The following is a 27,532-nucleotide window of genomic DNA, read 5'->3' on the forward strand; positions in this document are numbered from 1 at the left end:
ATGCAGCGTGTGGAGGAGTCTTCATCACTACATTGGTGCAGCGTGTGGAGGAGTCTTCATCACTACGTTGGTGCAGCGTGTGGAGGAGTCTTCATCACTATGTTGGTGCAGCGTGTGGAGGAGTCTTCATCACTACGTTGATGCAGCGTGTGGAGGAGTCTTCATCACTACGTTGATGCAGCGTGTGGAGGAGTCTTCATCACTACGTTGATGCAGCGTGTGGAGGAGTCTTCATCACTACGTTGGTGCAGCTTGTGGAGGAGTCTTCATCACTACGTTGATGCAGCGTGTGGAGGAGTCTTCATCACTACGTTGGTGCAGCGTGTGGAGGAGTCTTCATCACTACGTTGGTGCAGCGTGTGGAAGAGTCTTCATCACTACATTGGTGCAGCGTGTGGAGGAGTCTTTATCACTACGTTGGTGCAGCGTGTGGAGGAGTCTTCATCACTACGTTGGTGCAGCGTGTGGAGGAGTCTTCATCACTACGTTGGTGCAGCGTGTGGAGGAGTCTTCATCACTACGTTGATGCAGCGTGTGGAGGAGTCTTCATCACTACGTTGATGCAGCGTGTGGAGGAGTCTTCATCACTACGTTGATGCAGTGTGTGGAGTTCCTCACTACGTTGATGACGACTAGTGTTGAGAAGACGTCGGTCTGAGGAACGTTCTCAGGATCATGAATGACGTCACGTAGGAGCCTCCCTCCAGACGCACCGTCACCAGAAGAACACACAAGTCGTACGAAGAGGAGAGGACTACAAAAGAGACGGAGCACACCGGCCGTCTCTCTCACCGGAGACTACCGGACATCTCCGGGTAACCGTCGTCACCTCTGAGTTACGGTGCATTATGTTGATGAACAGTGGGAGCTGCGTTCACATGCTCTGACTGTATGAAGAAAGAAGACACACATTTTGATGAAACTCTGTACCTGCAGCTCAACTTCTTGCTTTCAGGGCGGGGCTACTCTATGGTATATATGGTCACTTCCTGTTCACTGGTTGCGAACATGGCGACGGCAAAATCGCCGAACTCGAGTCTTCAAAAGGTCCACAAACCAACAAGTGACGTCGCGACGTGTTCGTCCTCTTCTTCTACAGTCTGTTGTTCAAACGGCTCATCTTCAGAGACACAACAGTGAAGAGGTTCAGCTCTGATCTCAGACCTGTTCGTGTGTCTGCGGGGGGCTCGGTGGATTTGTTCTCCCCCGTTGAGGTTCATCACATGTTCCCTTCTTCTCCTCCTCATTGTAACATGCTCCGCTCATGTAAAATTCACGGCGAACACGTCTCTCCACTTTCAACGCTTTGAGTGCTCTCGTCGCTCTCATTGTTCGTCTGCGGGAACAAAAACCCGCTGAGACGAGTTTATTGTTGCAGAACCACCGAAACCTGAACGTCCGACACGAGAGGAGCTCAGTCTGAAGACGCTGGGAAACAAGAATAAAGGGAGGAAAATGAAAACTGTGTCTGATTAAAGGATTTAAAATATGATATGAAGCCTGGAGGAACAAGAAGAAAGAAATCAACATGACAAATGAAGACAGAGGAGGAGGAAGGAAAAGTGAACAAATGTCCCGTGAAGTCTCCTCAACTCACCGTGATGAAATGTCTCACTGCTGCTCGTTCCACTGAAACTATGTCTCCTTTAAACGCTCACTAACGCCACCGTGTTGCATTAAACAGACTCCACCGAACACGAGGAATAAAACGTGTTCAGAGGCCGACTCCCTCTGAAAGCCTGCTGTGAGACACGGAATACTACTCAGAGAATACTACTATAAATACATGCAGAATACGTTTACAATAATAATGTGTATTTTGCTTAGTCTGCACTTTTCCCAGAGTATTAAAATGTTAAATGTTTTACCTCTAGTAAAAGTACTTATACCACAGTGTATAAATAATACTGAAGTAAAAGTACAAAAGTATTAGCATCGAGAGAGAAGAGAGAGAGAGAGAGAGAGAGAGAGAGAGAGAGAGAGAGAAGAGAGAGAGAGAGAGAGAGGGAGAGGAGAGAGAGAGAGAGAGAGAGGGAGAGGAGAGAGAGAAAGGAGAGAGGAGAGGAGAGAGAGGAGAGGAGAGAGAGAAAGGAGAGAGGAGAGAGAGAGAGAGGAGAGGAGAGAGGGGAGAGAGAGAGGAGAGAGGAGAGGAGAGAGCTCTCAGTAAATCCTGACGGTAAAAGTGAGAAGCATCACCAGGGAGCAGTCTGCTCCTCGTTAACACCGAGCTCTGTGGTAAGCTCCACCCAGCTGGCACCTCCAGGACGCCAAAACAAACCACACACAGAAACTAACTCTCCTCAGCTGGTGGATATGTGTGTGTGTGTGTGTGTGTGTGTGTGTGTGTGTGTGTGTGTGTGTGTGTGTGTGTGTGAGAGAGAGACCGCACGGTGACCTGCAGAGCCAGATGATTGGGTCCCAGAAGAGAACCCCATCTGGGCCCTGATTGGCCAAGAGGGAGGCTTAACTCTGATGTCATCGATTGCTCAAGTTGTTGTTGATGTTCGAGTGAGAAGAAAAACATTCACATGATCTCAGTCCACCACGTGTGTGTGTATGTGTGTGTGTGTGTGTGTGCGTGTGTGTTTTGTGGCTTCAACACACTGACGGTAATGAACGCCATAAGTTTGGCGACGAACGCAAAACAGAGAAAACATCAGCGTCTTGTTCGGGAAGCAGAGTACATGACTGGGGTGGACAAAATATTAGAAACGCCTGTCAATGCAGGTAATCCCAAACTACACCCTCCAAAAGATCCATAAAGTTTAACTCTAAATAACTTGGAGGATTTATTGCACGACCGTTTTATTATTATTTTATTGTTTCAACTAAAAACTGAAGATAACTTGCTTCTCTTCTCTCCTGGATGCAGCTGCTGCAGAATAAACCACCATGCTGCTATAAACACTGTTAATAAATACTGTTATTAAACACCATTAATAAACACCATTAATAAACACATTAATAAACACTGTTAATAAACACCATTATTAAACACCATTAATAAACACCGTTAATAAACACCGTTAATAAACACCGTTAATAAACACGGTTAATAAACACGGTTAATAAACACTGTTAATAAACACTGTTAATAAACACGGTTAATAAACACGGTTAATAAACACCGTTAATAAACACCGTTAATAAACACAGTTAATAAACACCGTTAATAAACACCGTTAATAAACACGTTAATAAACACGTTAATAAACACTGTTAATAAACACGGTTAATAAACACTGTTAATAAACACGGTTAATAAACACTGTTAATAAACACGGTTAATAAACACTGTTAATAAACACCGTTAATAAACACAGTTAATAAACACCGTTAATAAACACCGTTAATAAACACCGTTAATAAACACCGTTAATAAACACGTTAATAAACACTGTTAATAAACACGGTTAATAAACACTGTTAATAAACACCGTTAATAAACACGGTTAATAAACACGGTTAATAAACACGGTTAATAAACACCGTTAATAAACACAGTTAATAAACACTGTTAATAAACACGGTTAATAAACACTGTTAATAAACACGTTAATAAACACCGTTAATAAACACCGTTAATAAACACCGTTAATAAACACGGTTAATAAACACCGTTAATAAACACGGTTAATAAACACTGTTAATAAACACTGTTAATAAACACCGTTAATAAACACGGTTAATAAACACGGTTAATAAACACTGTTAATAAACACGTTAATAAACACTGTTAATAAACACGTTAATAAACACTGTTAATAAACACTGTTAATAAACACGGTTAATAAACACTGTTAATAAACACTGTTAATAAACACGTTAATAAACACCGTTAATAAACACCGTTAATAAACACCGTTAATAAACACGGTTAATAAACACTGTTAATAAACACGGTTAATAAACACTGTTAATAAACACTGTTAATAAACACCGTTAATAAACACCGTTAATAAACACCGTTAATAAACACTGTTAATAAACACGTTAATAAACACTGTTAATAAACACGTTAATAAACACTGTTAATAAACACTGTTAATAAACACGGTTAATAAACACTGTTAATAAACACTGTTAATAAACACTGTTAATAAACACCGTTAATAAACACCGTTAATAAACACGGTTAATAAACACGGTTAATAAACACGTTAATAAACACTGTTAATAAACACGTTAATAAACACCGTTAATAAACACCGTTAATAAACACTGTTAATAAACACTGTTAATAAACACGTTATTAAAAACTGTTAATAAACACGTTAATAAACACTGTTAATAAACACGTTAATAAACACTGTTAATAAACACGTTAATAAACACTGTTAATAAACATGGTTAATAAACATTGTTAATAAACACTGTTAATAAACACTGTTAATAAACACGGTTAATAAACACTGTTAATAAACACGTTAATAAACACTGTTAATAAACACGTTAATAAACACTGTTAATAAACACTGTTAATAAACACGTTAATAAACACGTTAATAAACACTGTTAATAAACACGTTAATAAACACGTTAATAAACACGGTTAATAAACACTGTTAATAAACACTGTTAATAAACACTGTTAATAAACACGGTTAATAAACACTGTTAATAAACACATTAATAAACACTGTTAATAAACACGTTAATAAACACTGTTAATAAACACGGTTAATAAACACTGTTAATAAACACGTTAATAAACACTGTTAATAAACACGTTAATAAACACGGTTAATAAACACGTTAATAAACACTGTTAATAAACATGGTTAATAAACACTGTTAATAAACACTGTTAATAAACACGGTTAATAAACACTGTTAATAAACACCGTTAATAAACACGGTTAATAAACACGGTTAATAAACACTGTTAATAAACACTGTTAATAAACACAGTTAATAAACACCGTTAATAAACACCGTTAATAAACACGTTAATAAACACTGTTAATAAACATGGTTAATAAACACTGTTAATAAACACGGTTAATAAACACTGTTAATAAACACTGTTAATAAACACCGTTAATAAACACCGTTAATAAACACGGTTAATAAACACGGTTAATAAACACGGTTAATAAACACGGTTAATAAACACGTTAATAAACACTGTTAATAAACACGGTTAATAAACACGGTTAATAAACACCGTTAATAAACACCGTTAATAAACACCGTTAATAAACACAGTTAATAAACACTGTTAATAAACATGGTTAATAAACACTGTTAATAAACACGTTAATAAACACCGTTAATAAACACGTTAATAAACACCGTTAATAAACACCGTTAATAAACACCGTTAATAAACACGGTTAATAAACACTGTTAATAAACACGGTTAATAAACACTGTTAATAAACACCGTTAATAAACACCGTTAATAAACACGGTTAATAAACACGGTTAATAAACACTGTTAATAAACACGTTAATAAACACTGTTAATAAACACGTTAATAAACACTGTTAATAAACACTGTTAATAAACACGGTTAATAAACACTGTTAATAAACACGTTAATAAACACCGTTAATAAACACCGTTATAAACACCGTTAATAAACACGGTTAATAAACACTGTTAATAAACATGGTTAATAAACACTGTTAATAAACACTGTTAATAAACACCGTTAATAAACTCGGTTAATAAACACGGTTAATAAACACTGTTAATAAACACGTTAATAAACACTGTTAATAAACACGTTAATAAACACTATTAATAAACACTGTTAATAAACACGGTTGATAAACACTGTTGATAAACACTGTTAATAAACACTGTTAATAAACACGGTTAAATAAACACGGTTAATAAACACGGTTAATAAACACGTTAATAAACACTGTTAATAAACACGTTAATAAACACCGTTAATAAACACCGTTAATAAACACCGTTAATAAACACTGTTAATAAACACGTTAATAAACACTGTTAATAAACACGTTAATAAACACGTTAATAAACACTGTTAATAAACACGTTAATAAACATGGTTAATAAACATTGTTAATAAACACTGTTAATAAACACGGTTAATAAACACTGTTAATAAACACGTTAATAAACACTGTTAATAAACACTGTTAATAAACACGTTAATAAACACTGTTAATAAACACTGTTAATAAACACGTTAATAAACACTGTTAATAAACACTGTTAATAAACACTGTTAATAAACACTGTTAATAAACACCGTTAATAAACACTGTTAATAAACACGTTAATAAACACTGTTAATAAACACGTTAATAAACACGTTAATAAACACTGTTAATAAACACGTTAATAAACACGTTAATAAACACTGTTAATAAACACTGTTAATAAACACGTTAATAAACACTGTTAATAAACACTGTTAATAAACACTGTTAATAAACACTGTTAATAAACACGTTAATAAACACTGTTAATAAACACATTAATAAACACTGTTAATAAACACGGTTAATAAACACTGTTAATAAACACGTTAATAAACACTGTTAATAAACACGTTAATAAACACTGTTAATAAACACCGTTAATAAACACGTTAATAAACACGGTTAATAAACACTGTTAATAAACATGGTTAATAAACACTGTTAATAAACACGGTTAATAAACACTGTTAATAAACACTGTTAATAAACACCGTTAATAAACACTGTTAATAAACACTGTTAATAAACACGTTAATAAACACTGTTAATAAACATGGTTAATAAACACTGTTAATAAACACGGTTAATAAACACTGTTAATAAACATGGTTAATAAACACCGTTAATAAACACAGTTTTATTGACAAAGCATCACATTCACTGGTCTTTTGATTTCATTTGGTTTACCTTATTTCTACCGTTTACCACGTGATAAAAGAAATACTTACCTTGTGATCCTTGTGAAAAATTTTTTAATTATGATAAATTGTCGGTGTGATAATTCAAGTTATTTAGTTATAAGTTATTTAAGTAATTAAATGTCATCTGCGCAACATATGACAAATGTGAACAATTACAGAGAAGAATGTCCTTCAAACAACACTTAAATATGTATGAAAAGTAAATCACTCAAGTAAAGAGAGATATGAGACGTGAAATACTCTGCGTTCCCTCTAGCATCAGTGTTAGACGCATCAGGGACGGTGTGTCTCGTTACATGCACAGTGTCTTTTCAAAGTAAAGTTCCTTCTTCACAGGAAGTCAGGTTTAGTCAACAAAACCATTTAGTTAGGTTTAAGTAAAGAGCGTTATCATGAATCCCACTATTCTTTTTGACAAGATACACCCTGCGAGCAACGTGTCACGTGATCAAATGACAATGTTTGCTTTTAGTTTTTAGTAGAAACAAGAGGTCAGCGTTTTTTTTATTTGTCACATAACTTATGTACTGAAGTAACTTCTGTAGTTATTTTAACCCAAACAATGATCTTTTCCTAAACATAACTAAGTTGTTCCCTCTGAAGACAGAAGTTTATTTTGACGTGTTACTGGTCAACTGTGCATCACGTGACCTGCAGTACCGGCTGTGGCCACAGGTCCTGAAGGCAACGTCTGTGTTTGTGTTAAATATAAAGAACCTAAAACGGTTTTCTTTGTGTTTTGTGTCTTCAGGCCGACCAGCAGTACGCCAGCAGTGTAGCAGACAACCTGAAGCGCCTGTAAGTTGTCCACCTGCATGATGGGATGCCGTTTCTACGGCAACAGGCCCGACAGGAGACTCTCCGTGTGTGTGTGTGTGTGTGTGTGTGTGTGTGTGTGTGTGTGTACGTGTGTACACGGTAGCCTTTGATCGCTGCTGTGCGTGAACAGCTGTGTGAGCCATTGTTCACGGCATGCAGTCAAAGTGCAGCATGTTAGAGCATGATTAATTTATCTCTCTCACACACACACACACACACACACACACACACACACTCAGCCTGCAGGAACCTTTTTGTAAAAACACTTTTACAAAGATCATGTGTGATTTATTTTCCTTCTCCACCTCCTTGTTTCCTTCTCTTACCCTTTCATTCCTTCTTTTCTTCCCTTCGTTCACGTTTCACTTACAGATCTTTCTCTAACCTACATCTTTCCTTCTCTACATCCTCGTTTCCTTTCCTTTTATCCCCCTTTTCTTTCCTATCTACCTTCTTCTTCTTACCTTTTTATTCTTCCTTCTTTTCTTCCCTACCTCCTAATCCCTATGTCCTTCTTTTGTTCTCTCACATCCTCCTTTTCAGTCCCTACCTCTTTCTCCTACGTCCTTCTTTCCTTATCTCTCATTACCCTTTTTATTTCCCTCCTCCTCCTCACTATGTCCTTCTCTTTCATCCTCCTTCTCTTTCCTACCTCCTATGTTCTTCTTTCCTTCTCTCATATCCTCCTTCTCTCTCCTACCTCCTCCTGTCTTTGGCATTCTTTCCCTCTCTCTCATCCTCCTTTTTATTTCCTACCTCCTCCTTCTCTTTCCTACTTCCTTCTCTCTTTGTCCTTCCTTTCTCTACCTCTTCCCTATTTCTCCTTTCCTTCTCTTCTACCTTCTTTCCTTCCTTCCCTCTCTCCTCCTTCTGTTCCTGTTACCCTCTCCTCTTCTCCTCTTCTTCTCTACATCCTCCTCTCCTCCTCTCTTCTTCTCTACATCCTCCTCTCCTCTCCTTCTCTACATCCTCCTCTCCTCTTCTTCTCTACATCCTCCTCTCCTCTTCTTCTCTACATCCTCCTCTCCTCTTCTTTTCTACATCCTCCTCTCTTCCTCTCTTCTTCTCTACACCGTCCTCTCCTCTCCTCTCCATCTCTACATCCTCCTCTCTTCCTCTCTTCTTCTCTACATTGTCCTCTCCTCTCCTCTTCTTCTCTACATCCTCCTCTCCTCTCCTCTTCTTCTGTCTCTCTGTTTACAGTGAAGTTCATTTTGTTTCACATCATTTTCTTTCTGTTTGTCTCAGTTTCAATTAACTTTATTGTCCTGACATCGATAACATTGTGTCACATTTGATCATATGATGTAATATTACAAAATAAAAGAATAATAAAGTAACTTCTTCTTCTTTGCGTCTCAGTTTTCCAGCAGAGATTCAGTCGGGTCTTCTGGAAGTCGTCTCTCCGTCCGTTCACTTCTACCCCGACTTCTCTCGACTCCGGGAGTCCTTCGGAGACCCAAAGGAGAGAGTCCGGTTAGTGTGTGTGTGTGTGTGTGTGTGAGTGTGTGTGTGTGTGTGTGTGTGTGTGTGTGTGTGTGTGTGTGTGTGTGTGGCTTCAGGACAGGAAACTCCTCTCTCACCATAAAAGTCTGTTTTTAATAACAACAGAAGTGAATCATCAGGGTTATTTCTTTCCTCTCAGCAGCTGTTTGTAAAGTGAGAAGAACATCAGTGAGCAGCTTTAAATCATTAATTCATCTTTATTTCTATTTTGATCTACTTTCATAAATCTTCCTGAATGCTTCCCCAACATGAAGCAGGTTGTAACGCAGCGGGATCTCGTTAAATGTTTGAGCAAAGCTCATTAAAGCTGGTTAAAAGAGAAGCCCTTCATAAGTAGACGGGTTTAAAGTGAAACTAGAAGAAGTGAGGAAGAGAGCGATGAGGAACACGTGCTTTAATCGCTGTGTTCCTGCTCGCGGCCGCTACCTTTCAACCGCACCTCATGGTCTTCATCAGTGTGTCAGTTACACTTTGACACAAGGGACAAGGTCTACAAGACAAAGCTACAAGATGGGAAACCCGCCTTAGTGTCTCCTTAACAGATTCAGTGGAGACTGTGGAGACCTTGGGTCCTTTTGGGACCTCAAAGTCTTTGGTGACCTCGGGGTCCTTGCAGATCATGGGGTCCTTGCAGATCATGGGGTCCTTGCAGATCATGGGGTCCTTGCTGATCATGGGGTCCTTGCAGATCATGGGGTCCTTGCAGATCATGGGGTCCTTGCAGACCTCAGGTGCCCTTGTTGCCCAGCTGGTAGTCCCGTCTGCTTCAACCTCTCGATGTTTGAATGAAACAATTATTAAACAAGTTGTTTCACTCAAAGTCAGTTTATAAGTTTCAGAGTTTGTTGACTTTTACTTTAACCTGAAAAACTGACTCTAACTTTAAGTAGCTGCAGTTTATCATAATTAAAGCTCTCTCACACACACACACACACACACACACACACACACACACACACACACACACACACACACACACACACACACACACAGTCAGTCAATGTTTTACCTGCGTGTGTGTGATTTATCAGCTCCAGTAATCAGAGAGAGTTGGCTAATGGTGTGTGTGTGTGTGTGTGTGTGTGTGTGTGTGTGTGTGTGTGTGTGTGTGTGTGTGTGTGTGTGTGTGTGTTTAACAGCTCCCCAGGCGTCTGTCAGCCTGTCATGGCTAATTCATGAGGCTCTGAACCATACTGAGCGAGCTAACTACACACACACACACACACACACACACACACACACACACACACACACACACACACACACACTCAAATTGGTCCGTTCGCCTCCTTGTCTCCTTGACAGAGTCCTTCCTTAAAAGAAACAGTGTGCAGACCAAGGTGACATCATCTTAGTTAATACACTGTCGCTCCGCCCCTTTTGGCCCTGTTACCGTGGTAACACAGGGAGATGGAGTGGAGGAGGTGAGGTGAGAGAGAAAGAGAGAAAGGAAGACAAGGAGGGAATTTAAAGGGAGGGAAGGACTGAAGGAAGGTAGAGGAGAAGTGAAGACAAAGAGGAGGAGGAGGAGGAGGAGGAGGAGGAGGAGGATAAAGGCACCAGGATTATAAATGACTAAATGTGACCTTTTAGGGGACGGAGAATCCAAAATGGAGGAAGCTGTCAAAGCTTATTTATCGATCACTTTTATTTAACCTCCTCTGTCGGATGCAACAAATACGTCTTTGTTTAAAACGTGTGAGTGTTGTGTCCTCTTCAGTGTGTTGTTATTGAACAAGACGAGTGAAGCCAGAGCTTCACATGTTAAAGCTGCATTCTCTCTAGTGTCCACCAGGGGGCGACTCCTCTGGTTGTATAGAAGTCTAGTCTAAAATGACTCTACTTCTCTCTTGATTTATTCCCTCAGTAAACATTGTAAACATGAGTTTATGGTCTCAATCTCTAGTTTACAGTCTTCTTCAATACAGCATGATGTTCATTTAGTACATTATGCTCCATTTAGAGTCAAACACACCATAAAGCAGGGGATGATTTAGGGGCGGGGCTACACGCTGATTGACAGGTCTCTACCAGAGACGTATACGGCGTCTCTACGTCACTCCTCCTCAGTCCAGATACGGTCACTTCCTGTTCACTGGTTGGGAAAAAACAACAACAACATGGAGATGGTAGTAATCCAAGATGGCGACAGTGAAATCGTCAGTCCACAAACTAATGGATGACGTCACATCGAATGCGTCCACTTCTGATATACAGTCTCTGGCGAGTTTTCATAAAAGTTTTTCGGACGTCAACTTCCACTTAAACTTCCTCTTAAACTTTGCTTGAATATTTCTTTAATAACTTCTCTGTCTTTCGTTCGGCTTTTATTGTCTTTAGGTAAAATATTTCTTTTAAGGCCACAGAAGGATCAAGTGATGCAAAAAATATAATCACAAAACTTTGGCCTACAGTATATCTATATATATATATATATATATATATATATATATATAGATATACATATTTATATATCTATATATATTATATAAACAGATATATTTATAGGTGGATGTGTTTGCTATGATTTTACAACAGCGTGGCTCTTGAATGCTGCTCACGATCACGTCATAATTCACCAATAATGTAACTTAGACCATAAATAAAGTTGACTTAATGTCGACCGTGATGGATCGTTTATCTGCCGCCGTTTCAAACTTCCTCAGATTCATTTTTTATCGACACAAACAAGAAACCAACAGCTGCTTGAAAGGAAGGAAATGAATCCAACAACTGTATTTTACGCCTTCGGTCGGTCTAATGTTGGTGATTTGTAGTAAACGGTTTAGAATATGTGAACCTTGCCTCGTCTTTAAAGACTCAGCGAGCAGCAGACAGACAGATGTCAGCGGTGATTCGTTCTCTTTAACGCTGTTTGTATTCAAACAGGAGGAGCAGAATCCCATCAAGAGTTTTCTCTCACTGGAGAGACGGAGGACCGTTAAAGAGTCGAGGCCTCGAATACCAAACGCTGGTTCACTTCACCTCATGAAGACTGAGCCTCCGAGTTCAGATCAGTCTCTTTACTCAAGTACTCAATGGATGTTTGTGGTACTCTTGCGTTACTTGAGTATTTCTCTGTAATGCTACTTTATACTTCTACTCTGACGATACTTTTTTGGATTAACATTTTACACAAAAAACACATGTTTTTTACTTAAAGTCTCTCTGAGGAACTTTCATGTTGTGTTGTTTTTGGCGGTCCCTGTGGACGAAAGTGGTAGTGTCTCTGAGCACCAGAGTCCCTTTAGAAAACTTCTAATTTTACTGCATCAGGGTCTGACAGTCTGACAGGTGTGAAACAGGTGTAGACCAAACAGGTGTAGAACAAACAGGTGTAGAACAAACAGGTGTAAAACAAACAGGTGTAGAACAGGTGTAGAACAGGTGTAGAACACCTGAGCTGATGTGAAGTGGACGTGCTGTTTAAAGTGAGAACCTTGAGTGTTAAAGATGACTTGAAGACAACATGATGGAGCACTAGTTTAAAGGATGAACTCTTTCTGTTGGAGTTAAACCGTCCCGTCGGTCTCTGTGGGGAGAGACTCAGACCTCTGTGGTAACTTTACTGACGCACTATTAAAAGATCTTTTCCCACGATTGTTTTTAGACCTCAGCAGGATTATAAAAAAAGGCTTATGACTCCCAGCAGTAAAAAAAACAAACAGTTTAAACTGAGTGGAGGATTGGGGGGGGGGGGGGGGGGGCTGTTTATTTATGGCACAATAAAGTGATAGAGACGACTGAGGAAGAGGAGGAGGAGGAGGAGGAGGAGGAGGTTTCATGTCTGCAGGGCTGAAGGAGTCATGTGTTCATCACATGCTACATAAACCTCCACAAAGAAGCTTCTTCTGGTTCCTATCTGTCACAAGCTGCTGCTTAATCTCACTTTTAAATAACATCCGCTGAGATTCTGGAGTCAAAGACAAAGTCATAAATAGAAGTAATAAATAGAGCTGTAAAACATGAGCCAGTAGAAATAATAAACTTGTTTGTTGTGTTTGAAAACACAGAGATCTTAGCTCTTCTTATAATCTATATTTTATTCTTCAGAATGGAGAAGATATAAATTATATATTTATTACAAATACTTTACGCTTTATTACTGAATAGAAACTGAAGAATATATATTTCTGTGTTCATGAATGTTCATTTAACCAACAGCTTCCTTTAAAGGTGAATATGTATTAATCCTGAGAAGATGTTTTTAAGAAGCAGATAACATTACATTACATTACAGTCATTTATCAGACGCTTTTATCCAAAGCGACTTACAATAAGTGCATCAACATTGGTAATCAAAAGAACTACTAGTCACCAGAAGTCATAAGTACATTTCCTTTAAACAAGCATCTAAGAGCCTGAAGCAGAGCATAACTCAGAGCCAAAGTACAGAAACAAGAGAAACAGTTAGTGCTATAAGTAATACCAATACAATAAGTGCAACAAGCTAGTATGAATACAATAAGTGCAACAAGCTAGTATGAATACAATAAGTGCAACAAGCTAGTATGAATACAATAAGTGGTGAGTGGAAGGCTCAGGGTAGCACTTCCTGAAGAGGTGGGTCTTCAGCCTGATGAAAGATGGGCAGATTATTTAACATATAATACAATACATGTGGAACTATCAGCAGCTGATGCATCATCAATACTGCTTAATGTATTCATCTTAAATGCTTCACAATATGTATTATAACAAAGAAACAAAATGTTGTATTTCTGTATTTATTTTAACTTTAGTTGATTTACAGATCCAGATTATTAAAACAAAATATGATCAACTCATAAATAATGATCAAGTACTTCACGATCTTTTACAAATCCAAACTAGTTGTTTTGTCTAAATGCACAGACTGTTTATAAGAAGTGGACGTAGTCGTGGTGACGTCACGCGTTGGTTTGAGGACTGATGTTTTAAAGCCTCGGGTTCGGCGATTACGGTCGTCGCCATCTTGGTTTCTTGCAGCCAGTGAACAGGAAGTGACCGTATCTGGACTGAGGAGGAGTGACGTAGAGACGTCGTATACGTCTCTGGTAGAGACCTGTCAATCACCGTCTAGCCCCGCCCTAAATCATCCCCTCTTCATGGTCTGTTTGACTCTAAATGGAGCATAATGTACTAAATGAACATCATGCTGTATTGAAGAAGACTGTAAACTAGAGATTGAGACCATAAACTCATGTTTACAATGTTTACTGAGGGAATAAATCAAGAGAGAAGTAGAGTCATTTTAGACTAGACTTCTATACAACCAGAGGAGTCGCCCCCTGGTGGACACTAGAGAGAATGCAGCTTTAAGATCCTTACGAGCCGTTTCATGAATACGTTGCTCTATTAGTACTTTTACTTCTGAATACTTCTTCCACCACTGGATATGAATACAAACCCCTGAGTTTCCCTCAGTAAATATTGAGCACTGTGTGTTTCTCTCCTCTGTTTGCTGAACTCGTCTGAACTCACACTGGTTTCACTCGTGCTGCGATAAAACTTTAATCCTTCAGACCTTCGTGAGAGAAACAGCAGCAGAACGTCATTCAGTATATTCAGAGTCTCTGCAGTCGTTTCCTCCGTGACGTCCGGTAAATAGAGACGCTTTGAAATCATGCAAATTAGAGAAGAAGAGCTGCTGGTCGTCTAAATCTACCTTCACTTGTGTGGTTCATGACCTTTCAGTGCTGCGTTATATTTCATTCAACCAAAAGTTACATTAGTTACATAACGCCTCATTTGCATATTTAAACATAACATTTCAGAAAACTTGTGACACAAAAAATAATCATCTTAATGTGAGTAATGAAGTGGTGAAGTTTCATGTTGATATTTACCTCGTGTGTCTCCCTTTAATTCAAATATCATCAACTCTGATGCAAAGACATAGTGGAGTAACTCCTCTTCCTCCTCTTCCTCCTCCTTTTCTTCCTCTTCCTCTCTCCTCCTCTCTCTCCTCTCTCTTCTCTTCCTCTTCCTCTTCCTCCTCCTCCTCCTTCTCTCTCTCTCTCTCTCTCTCTCTCTCTATCCTCCTCTTCCTCCTCTCTCTCTCTCTTCCTCATCCTCCTCCTCCTCTCCTCTCTCTCTCCTCCTCCTCCTCCTCTTCCTCAGGTGGAGGACGAAGCAGAACCTGGACTACTGTTACCTGATGATGTACGCTCAGTCTAAAGGGACTTACTACGTCCAGGTAGGAAAGAAAGAAACTGTCCTCTTTAGGCTTTTATTGTGAAACATCTGCAGGAAGTGTTCATTAAAAATAAAATAAAGAATAAATTATTAAATAATAAATATATAATAAACTATATTATAAATTATAATGATATAAAAATAAAATTCCCATTTTATTATTAATTCCCTTTTTTGATTTATTGATTTAATGGTTTAAAATAAATAAAAATAAATAAAATAAATAAAATAAATCACAACTTGTTTCAGCAAATGAGACAAACATGAGCCTTGTTAAATAAAGATTAAATATGTGTGAATCCTCTCTCAACTCTCCATTATACGATCATATAACTATGAATAAAATAAATATAAATAAAGTAAAGAAGGTGTTGTAGAACCTCGCTGCACGGAATCTGTTTGAACAGAAGAGTCATTAAAGGACTCTGATGTAAAACCCCCGCTGGAGGTGTGAAGCTGATGAAACTGTTGCATTGTGGGTAGACTGACGGGGACATTAATGGAGGCGTTGAGTCTTTGTTCTCTTTAAAAGATGAAAAGAAGAAGAAGAAACATCTGAAGAAGAAAAGCAGACGATCAGGTTAATAAAGAGATAAATATTATCTCATAAATAACGTTTTAATGTTTCCATATCCTGACCTAGAACTAAAGATTATGAGACAAATATGATTTAAACATAACGTTAAGAGAAGACTCAAACTGTAAGGATAAAACAAATATCTGGTTCTTTAACTAGTTTGTGTTCTCAAGATGTTAGCGAAATAAAAGAACTGTTGAAAATCTGCAAATTAAAAATAATCTGTAAAATATCGAAAATAAATTAGTTAAATATCAGAAAAGTATGAGTACAATATTATATTAAAATAATTAATAGATATATAATAGATATCCCGAAAACTAATCTGTAAAATATGATCAAAAAATGATTTGTAAAATATGTAAAATAAATGTGTAAAATATTGTTTTTTTATTTGCTAAAATATGCGGAAAAAAAGTGTTCAAAATCTAAAAACCTGTAAGAATTCATAAAATTCATGAAAAAAACAATATTAGTGTATAAAAAAATAAAAAAAATTGTAATATATCCGGAAAATATAATAAAATATAATAAAATAAAATATAATAAAATATAATACAATAAAATAAAATATAGTAAAATATTAGAATAAAACCAGTCTCTCTGCCCCCCCCCCCCCCCCCCCCCCAATAGTTGGAGGACGACATCGTCGCTCGTCCGAACTTCTTCACCACGATGAAGAACTTTGCGCTGCAGCAGCCGTCAGAAGAATGGATGATCCTCGAGTTCTCTCAGCTCGGCTTCATCGGTGAGTCACTGCGGTTCACTCCTCATATACTATTATTATTATTATTATTATTAATATGAATAATAATCATCATCAGTGAACTAGTCTTCTGGTGTAAAGTAGCTTAAACACGTTTGAACACATTTCATGCAGCTTTATTCACACTTAAGTATTCTCACCTGTTAGGAAGCTAAGTACATTTACTTTTAAGTACATTTACATTTAAGTACAAGTCTAAATTTGAGGTACTTGTACTTTGTGTTTATACTTCTACTCCTCTACATTTATCTGACAGCTTTAGTTTACATTAAACATTCATATTTTGACATATTAAACGTGTGTAAAATGTACGGAAACGATTAGTGTAGAATGAATGTGAAACATGTAGTTTATTTATTATTTTGATGTAATTGTTTATGTTAATGTCGACTCTGTTTCTCACCTTTTTCTCTATTTTTCACTCGATTAATGTAGAAGATAATCATCTGTTTAATCCTCTGACTCTTAATTTCAGCGCGTAGAGCAGCGATTAATCCTCTCTCCTAATAAACAGCTTCAATCTTATTATTATCATCTCATTATGGAACATAAGCGTGTTGTATTTCTGCAGTAATGAGGTGAAAACATTGGTATTACAGATTTCACTTTGTGATAATCGCTCTGAACTCTCTGACTCGAGGCGTCTCTTCCTCCATCAAGAAATTAAACATTTTAAGTGTGAATTATTGATTTGACTGGCAATCAATTATGTCATTATGTGTGTTGTATTCTCTCCGGGTTACACACACGCCGACTCATTTCAGAGGCTTAACCGACACATTTTAGATTTAATTGGATTATTAAATAATTGTGACCGACGTCTGCGAAGCAGAACATGTTTCATTGTTGGAAAAGAAGCTCTCGTTTCACTTTTGGGGACATCGTTAAAAATAAAAACCCTCAGATGTGATTCTCCTGGTGTGTGAGGCTGATGAAACTGTTGCATTATGGGTATTCAGTGAGTGTCCAAAGCTCGCCCTTCATCACTCTCTCTTTGTTCTTCAAGAAGAGAGAGAGACAGAAGAGAGTCTGCTGCAGCAAGCTCAATATTATACAATATATATATACAAATATAATGTACAATAACAATAGTCAAAATAACCATAATTATGATAATAATCATTATATAATAATAATAACAATGATGATGATAATAATGGTGATGATGATAATAAAATAAATAAAAAATGAATAATGATAATAATAATAATAATAATGGTAATGATACTAATGAAAAAATAATAATGTAGGTATTTATTGTATTAATATTAAACTTGTTTGAATTTAAAATAAAACAACATTATGATAATTAAATCAGGACAAAATAAAAGCAACTAGACCTCATAAGATACTTTGAAAGCCACCAGATAAAAACTATAATTTAAACCTTAAATATGATTCATAAATAATTCACAAAGTTGGTCCTCATTTTAAAAGACTGCAGAAATATTTATTTATAAACAGAAGACAGAACAGAAGAAAATGTTCTGCGTTACGGACGTCTCTTTTTCAAGTCAATGTCAGTCAATGTCAGTCAATGTCAGTCAATGTCAGTCAATGCATGTCAATGTAAGTCAGTGTAAGTCAATGCTTGTCAATGTCAGTCAATGCATGTCAATGTAAGTCAGTGTAAGTCAGTGTAAGTCAGTGTAAGTCAGTGTAAGTCAATGGGGAAAGTATTTTTTAATCAGGACGTTGTAATTCCACCGTTTGACCACTAGGTAATTTGAAGTGTTTCCACCAGTGGAGAGTAGAGTCTCTTATGTGTATATTTAAAACACAATATGTTGAATACTTTGCACTAAAATGTCAAGAATCCATCAACAACATTAATAAGTACACATGAACATGAGTGTCCAGTACGTAGCTTCAGCTGCAGAGACATGAGAGACCTCCTCAGTTAAACCTCGTTTCTAAACCTGAAGTCCTGTTTGAGCTCTTTGAATAGAAGTGAAGGTCGAATTGGTCCTCACAGAGATGGAGAAACACCAGCTCACTCACACACTCTCCTCCACCTCTTCTTCTTCTTCTTCTTCTTCTTCTTCTTCTTCTTCTTCTTCTTCTCTCTGATGAAGCTTCAGATACACAAAGAACAGTTTCATTTTCACACTGAATCGACTCTTCATCCTGAAGTCTTCATCAGAGTCATCATCGCTCTCAGCCAATCGATGGCGAGCTCAGAGGAGCTGCAGCTCGATACTGACTCCATCTTTCTCTCATTGCTCGTCTTCATCTTCACGGTGTTATGGTTCTCATCCCTGATGAGAAGTATTACTGCAGTATTAGTACTTACTGTATACACACTGTCACAATACTCTGAAATCACTTTTTCTAGTAATCAATGTATTGTTTGCTTTGTGAATATTGTGTGAAGTGGCATCAAAATTAACCAGAGCCCAAAGTGTCCAAACCTCAACATTATGACTAATACATTAAATATGTGAAAGTATCTGAAAAATATCTAAACATTACTTTAAAAAATGTACAAAAATGATTAGTAGAATTTGTGAAAAATATATAAAAATTATCCGAAAGAAATTAATAAAAAAAAAATATATATATATATATAGTTTGATAGTTTTTATTAAAAATAAAAACTATCAAAAAAGTTATTATAGTCAAATTATTGGTAAAATATACTTGAAAAAAGATGTGAAAATCCTCCCCAGTCCTCCCCAAGTCCTCCCCCAAGTCCTCCCCCAAGTCCTCCCCCAAATCCTCCCCCAAGTCCTTCCCCAGTCCTCCCCAAGTCCTCCCCCAAGTCCTCCCCAAGTCCTTCCCCAGTCCTCCCCAAGTCCTCCCCCAAGTCCTTCCCCAGTCCTCCCCAAGTCCTCCCCAAAGTCCTTCCCCAGTCCTCCCAAGTCCTCTTCAGTCCTCCCCCCAGTCCTCCCAAATCCTCCCCAGTCCTCCCCCCAGTCCACCCAAATCCTTCCCAAGTCCTCCCTAGTCCTCCCCCTAGTCCTCCCCCGGTCCTCCCCCGGTCCTCCCCCAGTCCTCCCTGGTTCTCCCCCAGTCCTCCCTGGTCCTGGTTTCTGACCTCACCAGACCTCTCAGACGTTCTGCTCTCATAACTTCATCGTGGTGAATCTGACTCACTGGATTAAATCAGACGGAGAGCTTCAGGCTCCGTAATTCAACTCTTCAAATCTGAGTTTTTGCATTTTGCTAAGTTTAGCTTTCGGTCCGGCTTCGTTTAAGGTCTGCAGGGGCTCGTTTTTACTTTTTATTCTGCTGCCTTCGGGGGCTGAAATGTCCAGACACATCAGGGTGGACCTGAAGGGGGCGGGACCAGAGCTGAGCTCCATGTTGGCCTTTTAACTGCTCATTGGTTCAGTCTGTTCAGCTCACTTTATGACCTTTAATTCAGAAGAAAGGTTTACCTTTAAGACTCTGTGTTCTAACAGATGAATATATAAAGACAGTCAAGATGTGAACATATATAAAGACAGTCAAGATGTGAAAATATATATATTTATATATATATATATATATATATATATATATATATATATATATATATATATATATATATACACACAAATATAGTAAAAACAATCAATAAAGGTGATGTTAAAAATACATCAAATGAAAGTGAAACTAAAAACCCTCTTCTTCTCCGACAGGAAAGATGTTCAAGTCTCTGGACCTGTCGCTCATTGTGGAGTTCATGTTGATGTTCTACAAAGACAAACCCATCGACTGGCTGCTGGACCACATCATGTGGGTCAAAGTGTGCAACCCAGAGAAGGACGCGGTGAGCAGCCGGATGTTCTTCTGCAGGATGTTGTTGCTGAAGGATTGTTTTTTAACAGATGATGAAAGTCTGTTTGTGTGTCTCCATCAGAAACACTGCGACAGGCAGAAAGCAAACCTGAGGATTCGGTTCAAACCGTCTCTCTTCCAGCACGTCGGCACTCACTCGTCTCTGGCTGGAAAGATACAGAAGCTCAAGGTAATGAGTGTGTGTGTGTGTGTGTGAGAGAGTGTGTGTGTGTGTGTGTGTGTGTGTGTGTGTGTGTGTGTGTGTGTGTGTGTGTGTGTGTGTGTGTGTGTGTGTGTGTGTGAGAGTGTGTGTGTGTGTGTGTGTGTGTGTGTGTGTGTGTGTGTGTGTGTGTGTGTGTGTGTGTGTGTGTGTGCGCGCGTAGCCTTCAACAGGGTGATGACATCAGCCAGCAGCAGATTAAAACGTAGATGCTTTAGTCACTTTTCATGTTTTATTTAGAAATGTTTTGATTTCTCTTTCTTCTGCTACTTAAATACATTCACTAATTTCCATTTTCACTGGAATTACTATCACATTTAATTTTGGCAAATAATTTCATTCCCAAGTGCAAACATCTCTAAATGTGGCCAAACATTACACTCTCTGAAGTATGAATGAAACCATACAGAGGTTATTATAATTATTATAATTAATTATTCTGTGACGTGCAAAACCTTGGATTATGTTCAGCAGCTATGTTTTTAGAAATATTAACTTTCTTTATATATGTGCCTCACAGTCGTGGTTCCCAACCAGGATTTATCTGCTCTGAGGTAAAATGTAGATTTGCACTTGTATAATAAATCATAACAACACACACTTACTGGATTATTTATACAAAAGTCTGTAAATAAATTATTTTTAAAAGATGTATTGTTCTTTTCGGCCACATTGTGCTTAAACCTGGTATTTCTTCACAATTGTATCTAAGTTCTATAGTTACATAATATTATTAGTATTATACTTAATTAGACTCCAGTGTAGGATTGTTACAGACTTCTGTGATCCAAACATTTCCAATAACTCCAAAAGAAAAATCACTTTATTTATGTTAAATGTTTTATTAATTAAAGAAAGTTTATTTAAAAAACAAAAAAGTCTGATACACATTATTCAAATGGAGGATTTTGTTCACAGATTTATAATTTATTTTAGGGTGATGATGTCAGAAAATAGGGGGGGGGGGGGGGGGCAGCTTTTCTTAGATGGAAGAAAAGAATAAATCAAGGTGGAGGTCATGGATATCCATCCATCCATTTTCCTCCGCTTATCCGGGGTCGGGTCGCGGTGGCAGCAGGCTGACCCAGACCTCCCTCATGTTCCAGCTCATTCTGGGGGATGGATAGCATCATGCAAATAAAGCCTGTTGTGAAGGTTTGGAAGAGATTGATGTTTCTGGCAGAAAAACTCATTTTGCATGTCGTTCACTGCTTCGTCCTCCAGCCTCTTACTTTTCACTTCTGTACAAACGGGACACAATATTTCATATGTCGGTACTGAACGTTGGCACTGGATGCAAATCTGAGCTGAGCAGAATCGTCCAATGTGAAGGTATTCTCTCTTGGATTGCTGGGCCGGTGAAATGAAACTGTACAGTATATATTTGAGCTGTAGCTGAAGATCAAAGACTGGTGAGCTGTCAGAGTAAAGTTTAGTGAGTTTGAAACAGAGGTTCAGTAGAAGTTCAGTCTCTGGAGAAATTGAAGATTGAAAGCCTCTGCAGTCTCAAACACAAACTGCAGTATCTCACAGCGGCGGCAGCAGGAACGTCTCGGCCTCGCCTCTGATTACTGTGTTCAGAGCGATGGATATTAGCCGCGCCGACTGCTGCCGCAATCTGGTCCGATCGATTGGATATTGATCCGGCCGTCCCCGGACCAGCAGCCTCCTTGATGTGGAGATTGAACCATGGAGGCCAGGCCGGCGTGGAGCCGTGTACAGATGGAGGCTAAACAAAACTATTACCCTCTAGACTGAAACGCTCACTGTGGTTTTAATAAGAAAATCAACCCTGAGTTTTAAAAGTTAAATTGGAAGAATTAAAGTGGAAGTGGGGTTTATTCGTCTGTGGAGAGTTAAGACAAGAGATTTGTTCAAATGTGAGAAACGTCTCTGGAAAAGTCACGTAGAATAACAATGTCACACTACTTCCACCGTTGTTTCTTACAGTGAGCAGTAATCAAAAACAGGCTAAACAAGTTAAATGTTAAGTCAAGTCTTAAAACGGTGACAATCACCTGGATAAATCACCGGAGAATGATTGTGAAGGTCAGTATTTGGTCACTCGGGGACAAAGAAAAGCCTCTTAAAGTGCATCAAGATAACACTCTCAGTCATGCTTCTTCTGCTCGCTTGTATCTTTAGTGTCTGTGCACTGAACTGAAACTGGATTAGTCATCAGCAGCTAGCAAGGCTGGCAATGATACCAGTCTGTGTAAAAGGCTAGTCCAGGATGACTAACTGTTCATGTTATTTTCTGGTCAGTGCACAATGCTGTCATCTTCATCTCTCCGAAAATACAGAGAGGCAACACAAACATACAGTAGAACATATCTCCCTGATATCTAAACCGACTTATCCACATTAAAAGCATATGCAACTGCATACATTCACTAGTTTAATAACATTCAAACTCAACAAACTCCACGATTTGTTCCAGGATAAGGACTTTGGGAAACAGACCCTCCATAAGGGTCACGCCAACCCGCTGGCGGAGGTGACGACCAGCCTGAAGACCTACCAGCACTTCACCCTGGAGAAAGCCTACCTGGGGGAGGACTTCTTCTGGGCCTTCACGCCTGTAGCGGGGGATTTCATACGGATACGATTCTTCACACCTGTCCGCATCGAGAGGTGGGTACTAGGGAGCTATATGGTATAAGGTCTTAAGGTTATAAGGTTGTGAGGGGTACCAGATGATACCAGGACATTACAGGTTATTGGGGGTTCCACAGATTACTAGAGGTTAGAGGATATGAGAGGTTCCAGAGGATTCCAGGTTATAATGAGGGTGTACTACCGGGTAAATGGTTTTAAGGGCAGCAAGGGGCACAAAGATTTACAATGCCTCAGCGGGTACTAGAGGTGTGAGGGGTACCAGATGATACCAGTACATTACAGGTTATTGGGGGTACCACAGATTACTAGAGGTTAGAAGATATGAGAGGTTCCAGAGGATACCAGGTTATAATAAGGGTGTACTAAGGGGTTAAATGGACTCAAGGGCAGCAAGGGGCCCAAGGGTTTACAATGCCTCAGTGGGTACTAGAGGTGTGAGGGGTACCAGATGATACTAGGACATTACAGGTTATTGGAGGTACCACTAGGGGATTACACTGTCTCAGGGGTATCAGAAGGCAGAAGGTACTAAAAGGTACCTTGGAGGTGCAAGAGTTGTGAGGGGTACCAGAAGGTACCAGGGCATTACAGGGTAATAAGGAGGTACTAGGTTGTTACATGGTATCGGGGGCAGCAAGGTTGTACTAGAAGTTACACGATATGAAGGGCAGCAGAAGAGGCTGGGGCATTACAGGTCACAAGAGGATACTAATTCACCAGAAACCATTTTTATTTGTGGGTTCTATAAGGTAAAATGGGTACAAGCAGATATCAAAGCATTCTGGGTACTGAAGGGTACTTAAGGGGTACAATAGGGGTCTATGGTGTAAGGTGACGAGGAGTTGGGTTGTGATGGGAACCAGAGCCATACAGGGTACTGAGGTGGTATTAGGGGGTTACACAGTCTCAGGGGTGTCAGAGGGTAGGGCACCAGGGTATTACAGAGTACTAGAGAATCCTAGTGGGCTATACGGTCACAGGGGTGTCACCCGGTACTAGAGGCAACCTAGGAGGTGCAAGAGACATGAAGGTAGGATACCAGGGTATTACAGTGTACTAGGGGGTACCAGTGGTTTACATTGTCTCAGAGGTATCAGAGGTGTACTAGAGGTTACATGGTGTGAATCGAGTCCAAAGACGTAAGAACAGTATAGGGTACTACAGGGCACGTTGGGGTCACATATACAATCACAGTAAAGTACTATATACAGTACATATAACATGTTAAACTCACCTTCCCTGTCTTTGTCCTTCCTCTCTCAGGTATTTCTTTCGGAGCGGGAATATTGAACATCCGGGAGACAAACTCTTCAACACATCAGTGGAGGTTCTACCATTTGATGTGAGTCTGTGAAACCAGTTACTGAACCAGTTCACTTAACTAAGAGATGTTGGGTTTGTATCTCATATTATTGAGAACAGACTCAGCGTGGTGGATCATGGCGTCTTCCTCCTCCGTGGTCGACTGTGAGACGAAGGCTGATGAGGACTAAATGTCAAAGCAGGACGGAGGGAGATTTACTGATATCAACTTTAGCGGAGAAGAGAGGGAGGAAGAAAAAGGGAGGAAGAAAAAGAGACGAAAAATAGAAATTCATCTAAACATCCATCCATCAATCCATCCATCCATCTATCATCCATCCATAATCCATTATTCATCCACCCCTCCATCCATCCACTTGTCCATTCATCAATTCATCCATCAGTTCATCCATTCGTCCATCCATCAATGTGTTTACTGTTGTAATACTGTTGGACAGACCTTTTCACATTTTCACCATACTTGCGAGCCATAATGAAACAAATAACAAAATATTTTAGTATGTAGTTTTGACAAAGCTGCCTTTAATACATAATGTTTGTACAGAACAAACAGCCTTTAATTGGACATCATTTACTGTTCTCTTTATGTATAATTAATAGTGACATGAATATCAGGATGTGTTTGTGTGTTTTTTTCCAGAATATTCAGGCGGATAAAGAGGCCTTGACGGAGGGGAGAGAGAAAACACCAAAGTACCATCGGACAGAAGACGGATTCATCAGAATAGGTGAGTTAACGAGACACGAGGACACCGCAGGTTCAAATCCCACAGCAGCTGCTGAAGTGCCACTTTTCTTTGTACGTTTGTATCGTTTTGAAGCCTCGGGTTTGTCTTCTTGGCCGTCACCATCTTGATTTTTTGGAACCGTAAGTGACTCACGAGGGTGGAGTTATCGAACGCTGAATAAGAGATTTTTAGGCAACATATTTACCATAATTTAAGGATAAATATGCTATTAATGACAATTTAACATGTCTAACAAGATAGATGTGCTTTTGTGTTCTCACTAGAACAGAACTAAATTAATACGACGTACAGTCTGATCTCCAGTGTGAGATCTCAACATGTGACAGTTTGAAATGTGTCCTAACGAGCTTAACGATCCATGTGTTAACGAGAGGAAAGTTATTCAGGACAGCATTCCTCTCCTTTGTTTTCCTGCAGCAATGAGGACGAACACACACACACACACACACACACACACACACACACACACACACTGAAGGGTTTTGTGGGACATTTACAAGTGTGGCTGATGATGTAAAGTTCACTGTTTTGGGAAAAATCTCATTTTATTTTATGACAGCAATAAAAACAGAAGCACTAGAAGAGCTTTTAGCAGCATCTACTACATCTCAGAGGTACATGTTGTACTTTATACTGTACTACATCTCAGAGATACATGTTGTACTTTATACTGTGCTACATCTCAGAGATACATGTTGTACTTTATACTGTGCTACATCTCAGTGATACATTTTGTATTTTTTTCTGTACTACATCTCAGATGTACATGTTGTATTTTTTATTCCGCTACATCTCAGAGAGCCAACAGGATATACAGGGTAAACTTGTACACATTAATGCAGCAGTAATATTAATCCAGATGTAATAGTGAAACATTTTACTGATCTATCAATATGTACTTCCTTTAACTACTGATAATATCTTCATACTTTTACTTCAGTGAGGTTTTGAATGCAGGATTTTGTGTGCTAAAATACTTTTACTTCAGTAAAAGACCTGAATACTTCTTCAACCGCTGTATATATGAATGAATAAATGAAGAATATCGACAGTGATTTGGTTTTATATCATGAATAGAAACATCAATAAAGCAAATTAAGAGTAAATCAATGGATAAATGAAGGTGTTCTGATCTGCTGACTGTCTCAGTGGACTTTAATATAAATATAACTAAATTAAATCAAACCAAGTTTAGTGGTTCTCTTTTCAATCAGAACCACTAAAATGAGATTCAACAGTTGGACTGTGAAGAAGATGTGACAAGCATCTCTCATCAACAACAATGTATCCTTATTTTAGTAACAATGACTTTACTCAAAGAAGAAGCTGCTTTGTTTTAAGAGTTTTCATAGACATACAGTTTTACACATAATCTAAAAATGAATGAAAAAAGACAGACACGGATACAAACTATTGTTTACACTTATTTTCCTTATTTGTACATAATTGTCTGCTCAATACAGATGTTTATTCATCATCTTTCAGAAATAAATTAAAATGAATTAACTAAAATATACTTCAGCACCATATTTAGAATATATTTATATCTGCGATATGTAATATTATATAACAATAGGGTATACATTTTCATGAACATCACCCTTTCAGAGGAAGTAATCCAGTTTAATGTGGATTTTGGGATTAGACATGTGGATAACCTTCCAGTTTAAACAAAACAAAGTAAACATATGAAACATTTTGTGACCTTTCAGTCCAAAGTATTTGAATCCACCTGGAGAGATTCAGGAAAATGAGGTTTGTAAGAAACAAGAGGTGTGAAGGGAAGGAGAGTGCAGGCAGGCACGTTTTAATCTGACATCATAAATTACCAGCAGCTCTTTATCTCCCCTCATCAATTTTTCAGATGAGTCGGCGGATCGATCCGTCCGGCTCTCCTTCACTCTATTAATTTCAGCTGCCTGCCTTCAGATGTCCTGCACAGAAACAGCTCAGATCACATTATTGTTTCCCTTAAAAGGCCATTAAATGTATCTTTAAAATTTTTGATTCAGGGGGTTTAATCATGATTTTATTCATGGACACCGAGGTATTTTCAGACCTTTCTGCAGCGTTACAGGGTAATTAATGGATTAATGATTTACACAAAGTCCATTCAATGACTCACGATCA

At 38.4% G+C, this 27,532-nt stretch overlaps 1 protein-coding gene across 1 annotated transcript in view; it reads left to right on the plus strand.

Annotated features, from left to right (window-relative positions):
* The window catches only part of mgat4b (alpha-1,3-mannosyl-glycoprotein 4-beta-N-acetylglucosaminyltransferase B), a 69,723-nt gene that overhangs the window by 36,571 nt on the left and 5,620 nt on the right, over positions 1-27,532 (plus strand). The window contains exons 5-13 of the mRNA XM_068707072.1: positions 7,636-7,682; positions 9,066-9,179; positions 15,312-15,387; positions 16,597-16,711; positions 20,353-20,483; positions 20,574-20,681; positions 23,152-23,345; positions 24,594-24,672; positions 25,294-25,381. Of these exons, the coding sequence (XP_068563173.1) occupies positions 7,636-7,682; positions 9,066-9,179; positions 15,312-15,387; positions 16,597-16,711; positions 20,353-20,483; positions 20,574-20,681; positions 23,152-23,345; positions 24,594-24,672; positions 25,294-25,381 (952 nt within the window). The remainder of the gene's footprint in view (positions 1-7,635; positions 7,683-9,065; positions 9,180-15,311; positions 15,388-16,596; positions 16,712-20,352; positions 20,484-20,573; positions 20,682-23,151; positions 23,346-24,593; positions 24,673-25,293; positions 25,382-27,532) is intronic.

This window comes from Cebidichthys violaceus, unplaced genomic scaffold, assembly GCF_023349555.1.
Source record: "Cebidichthys violaceus isolate CVI_PGR_0920_01 unplaced genomic scaffold, fCebVio1.0.p SCAF_129, whole genome shotgun sequence".
Taxonomy (NCBI): Eukaryota; Metazoa; Chordata; class Actinopteri; order Perciformes; family Stichaeidae; genus Cebidichthys; species Cebidichthys violaceus.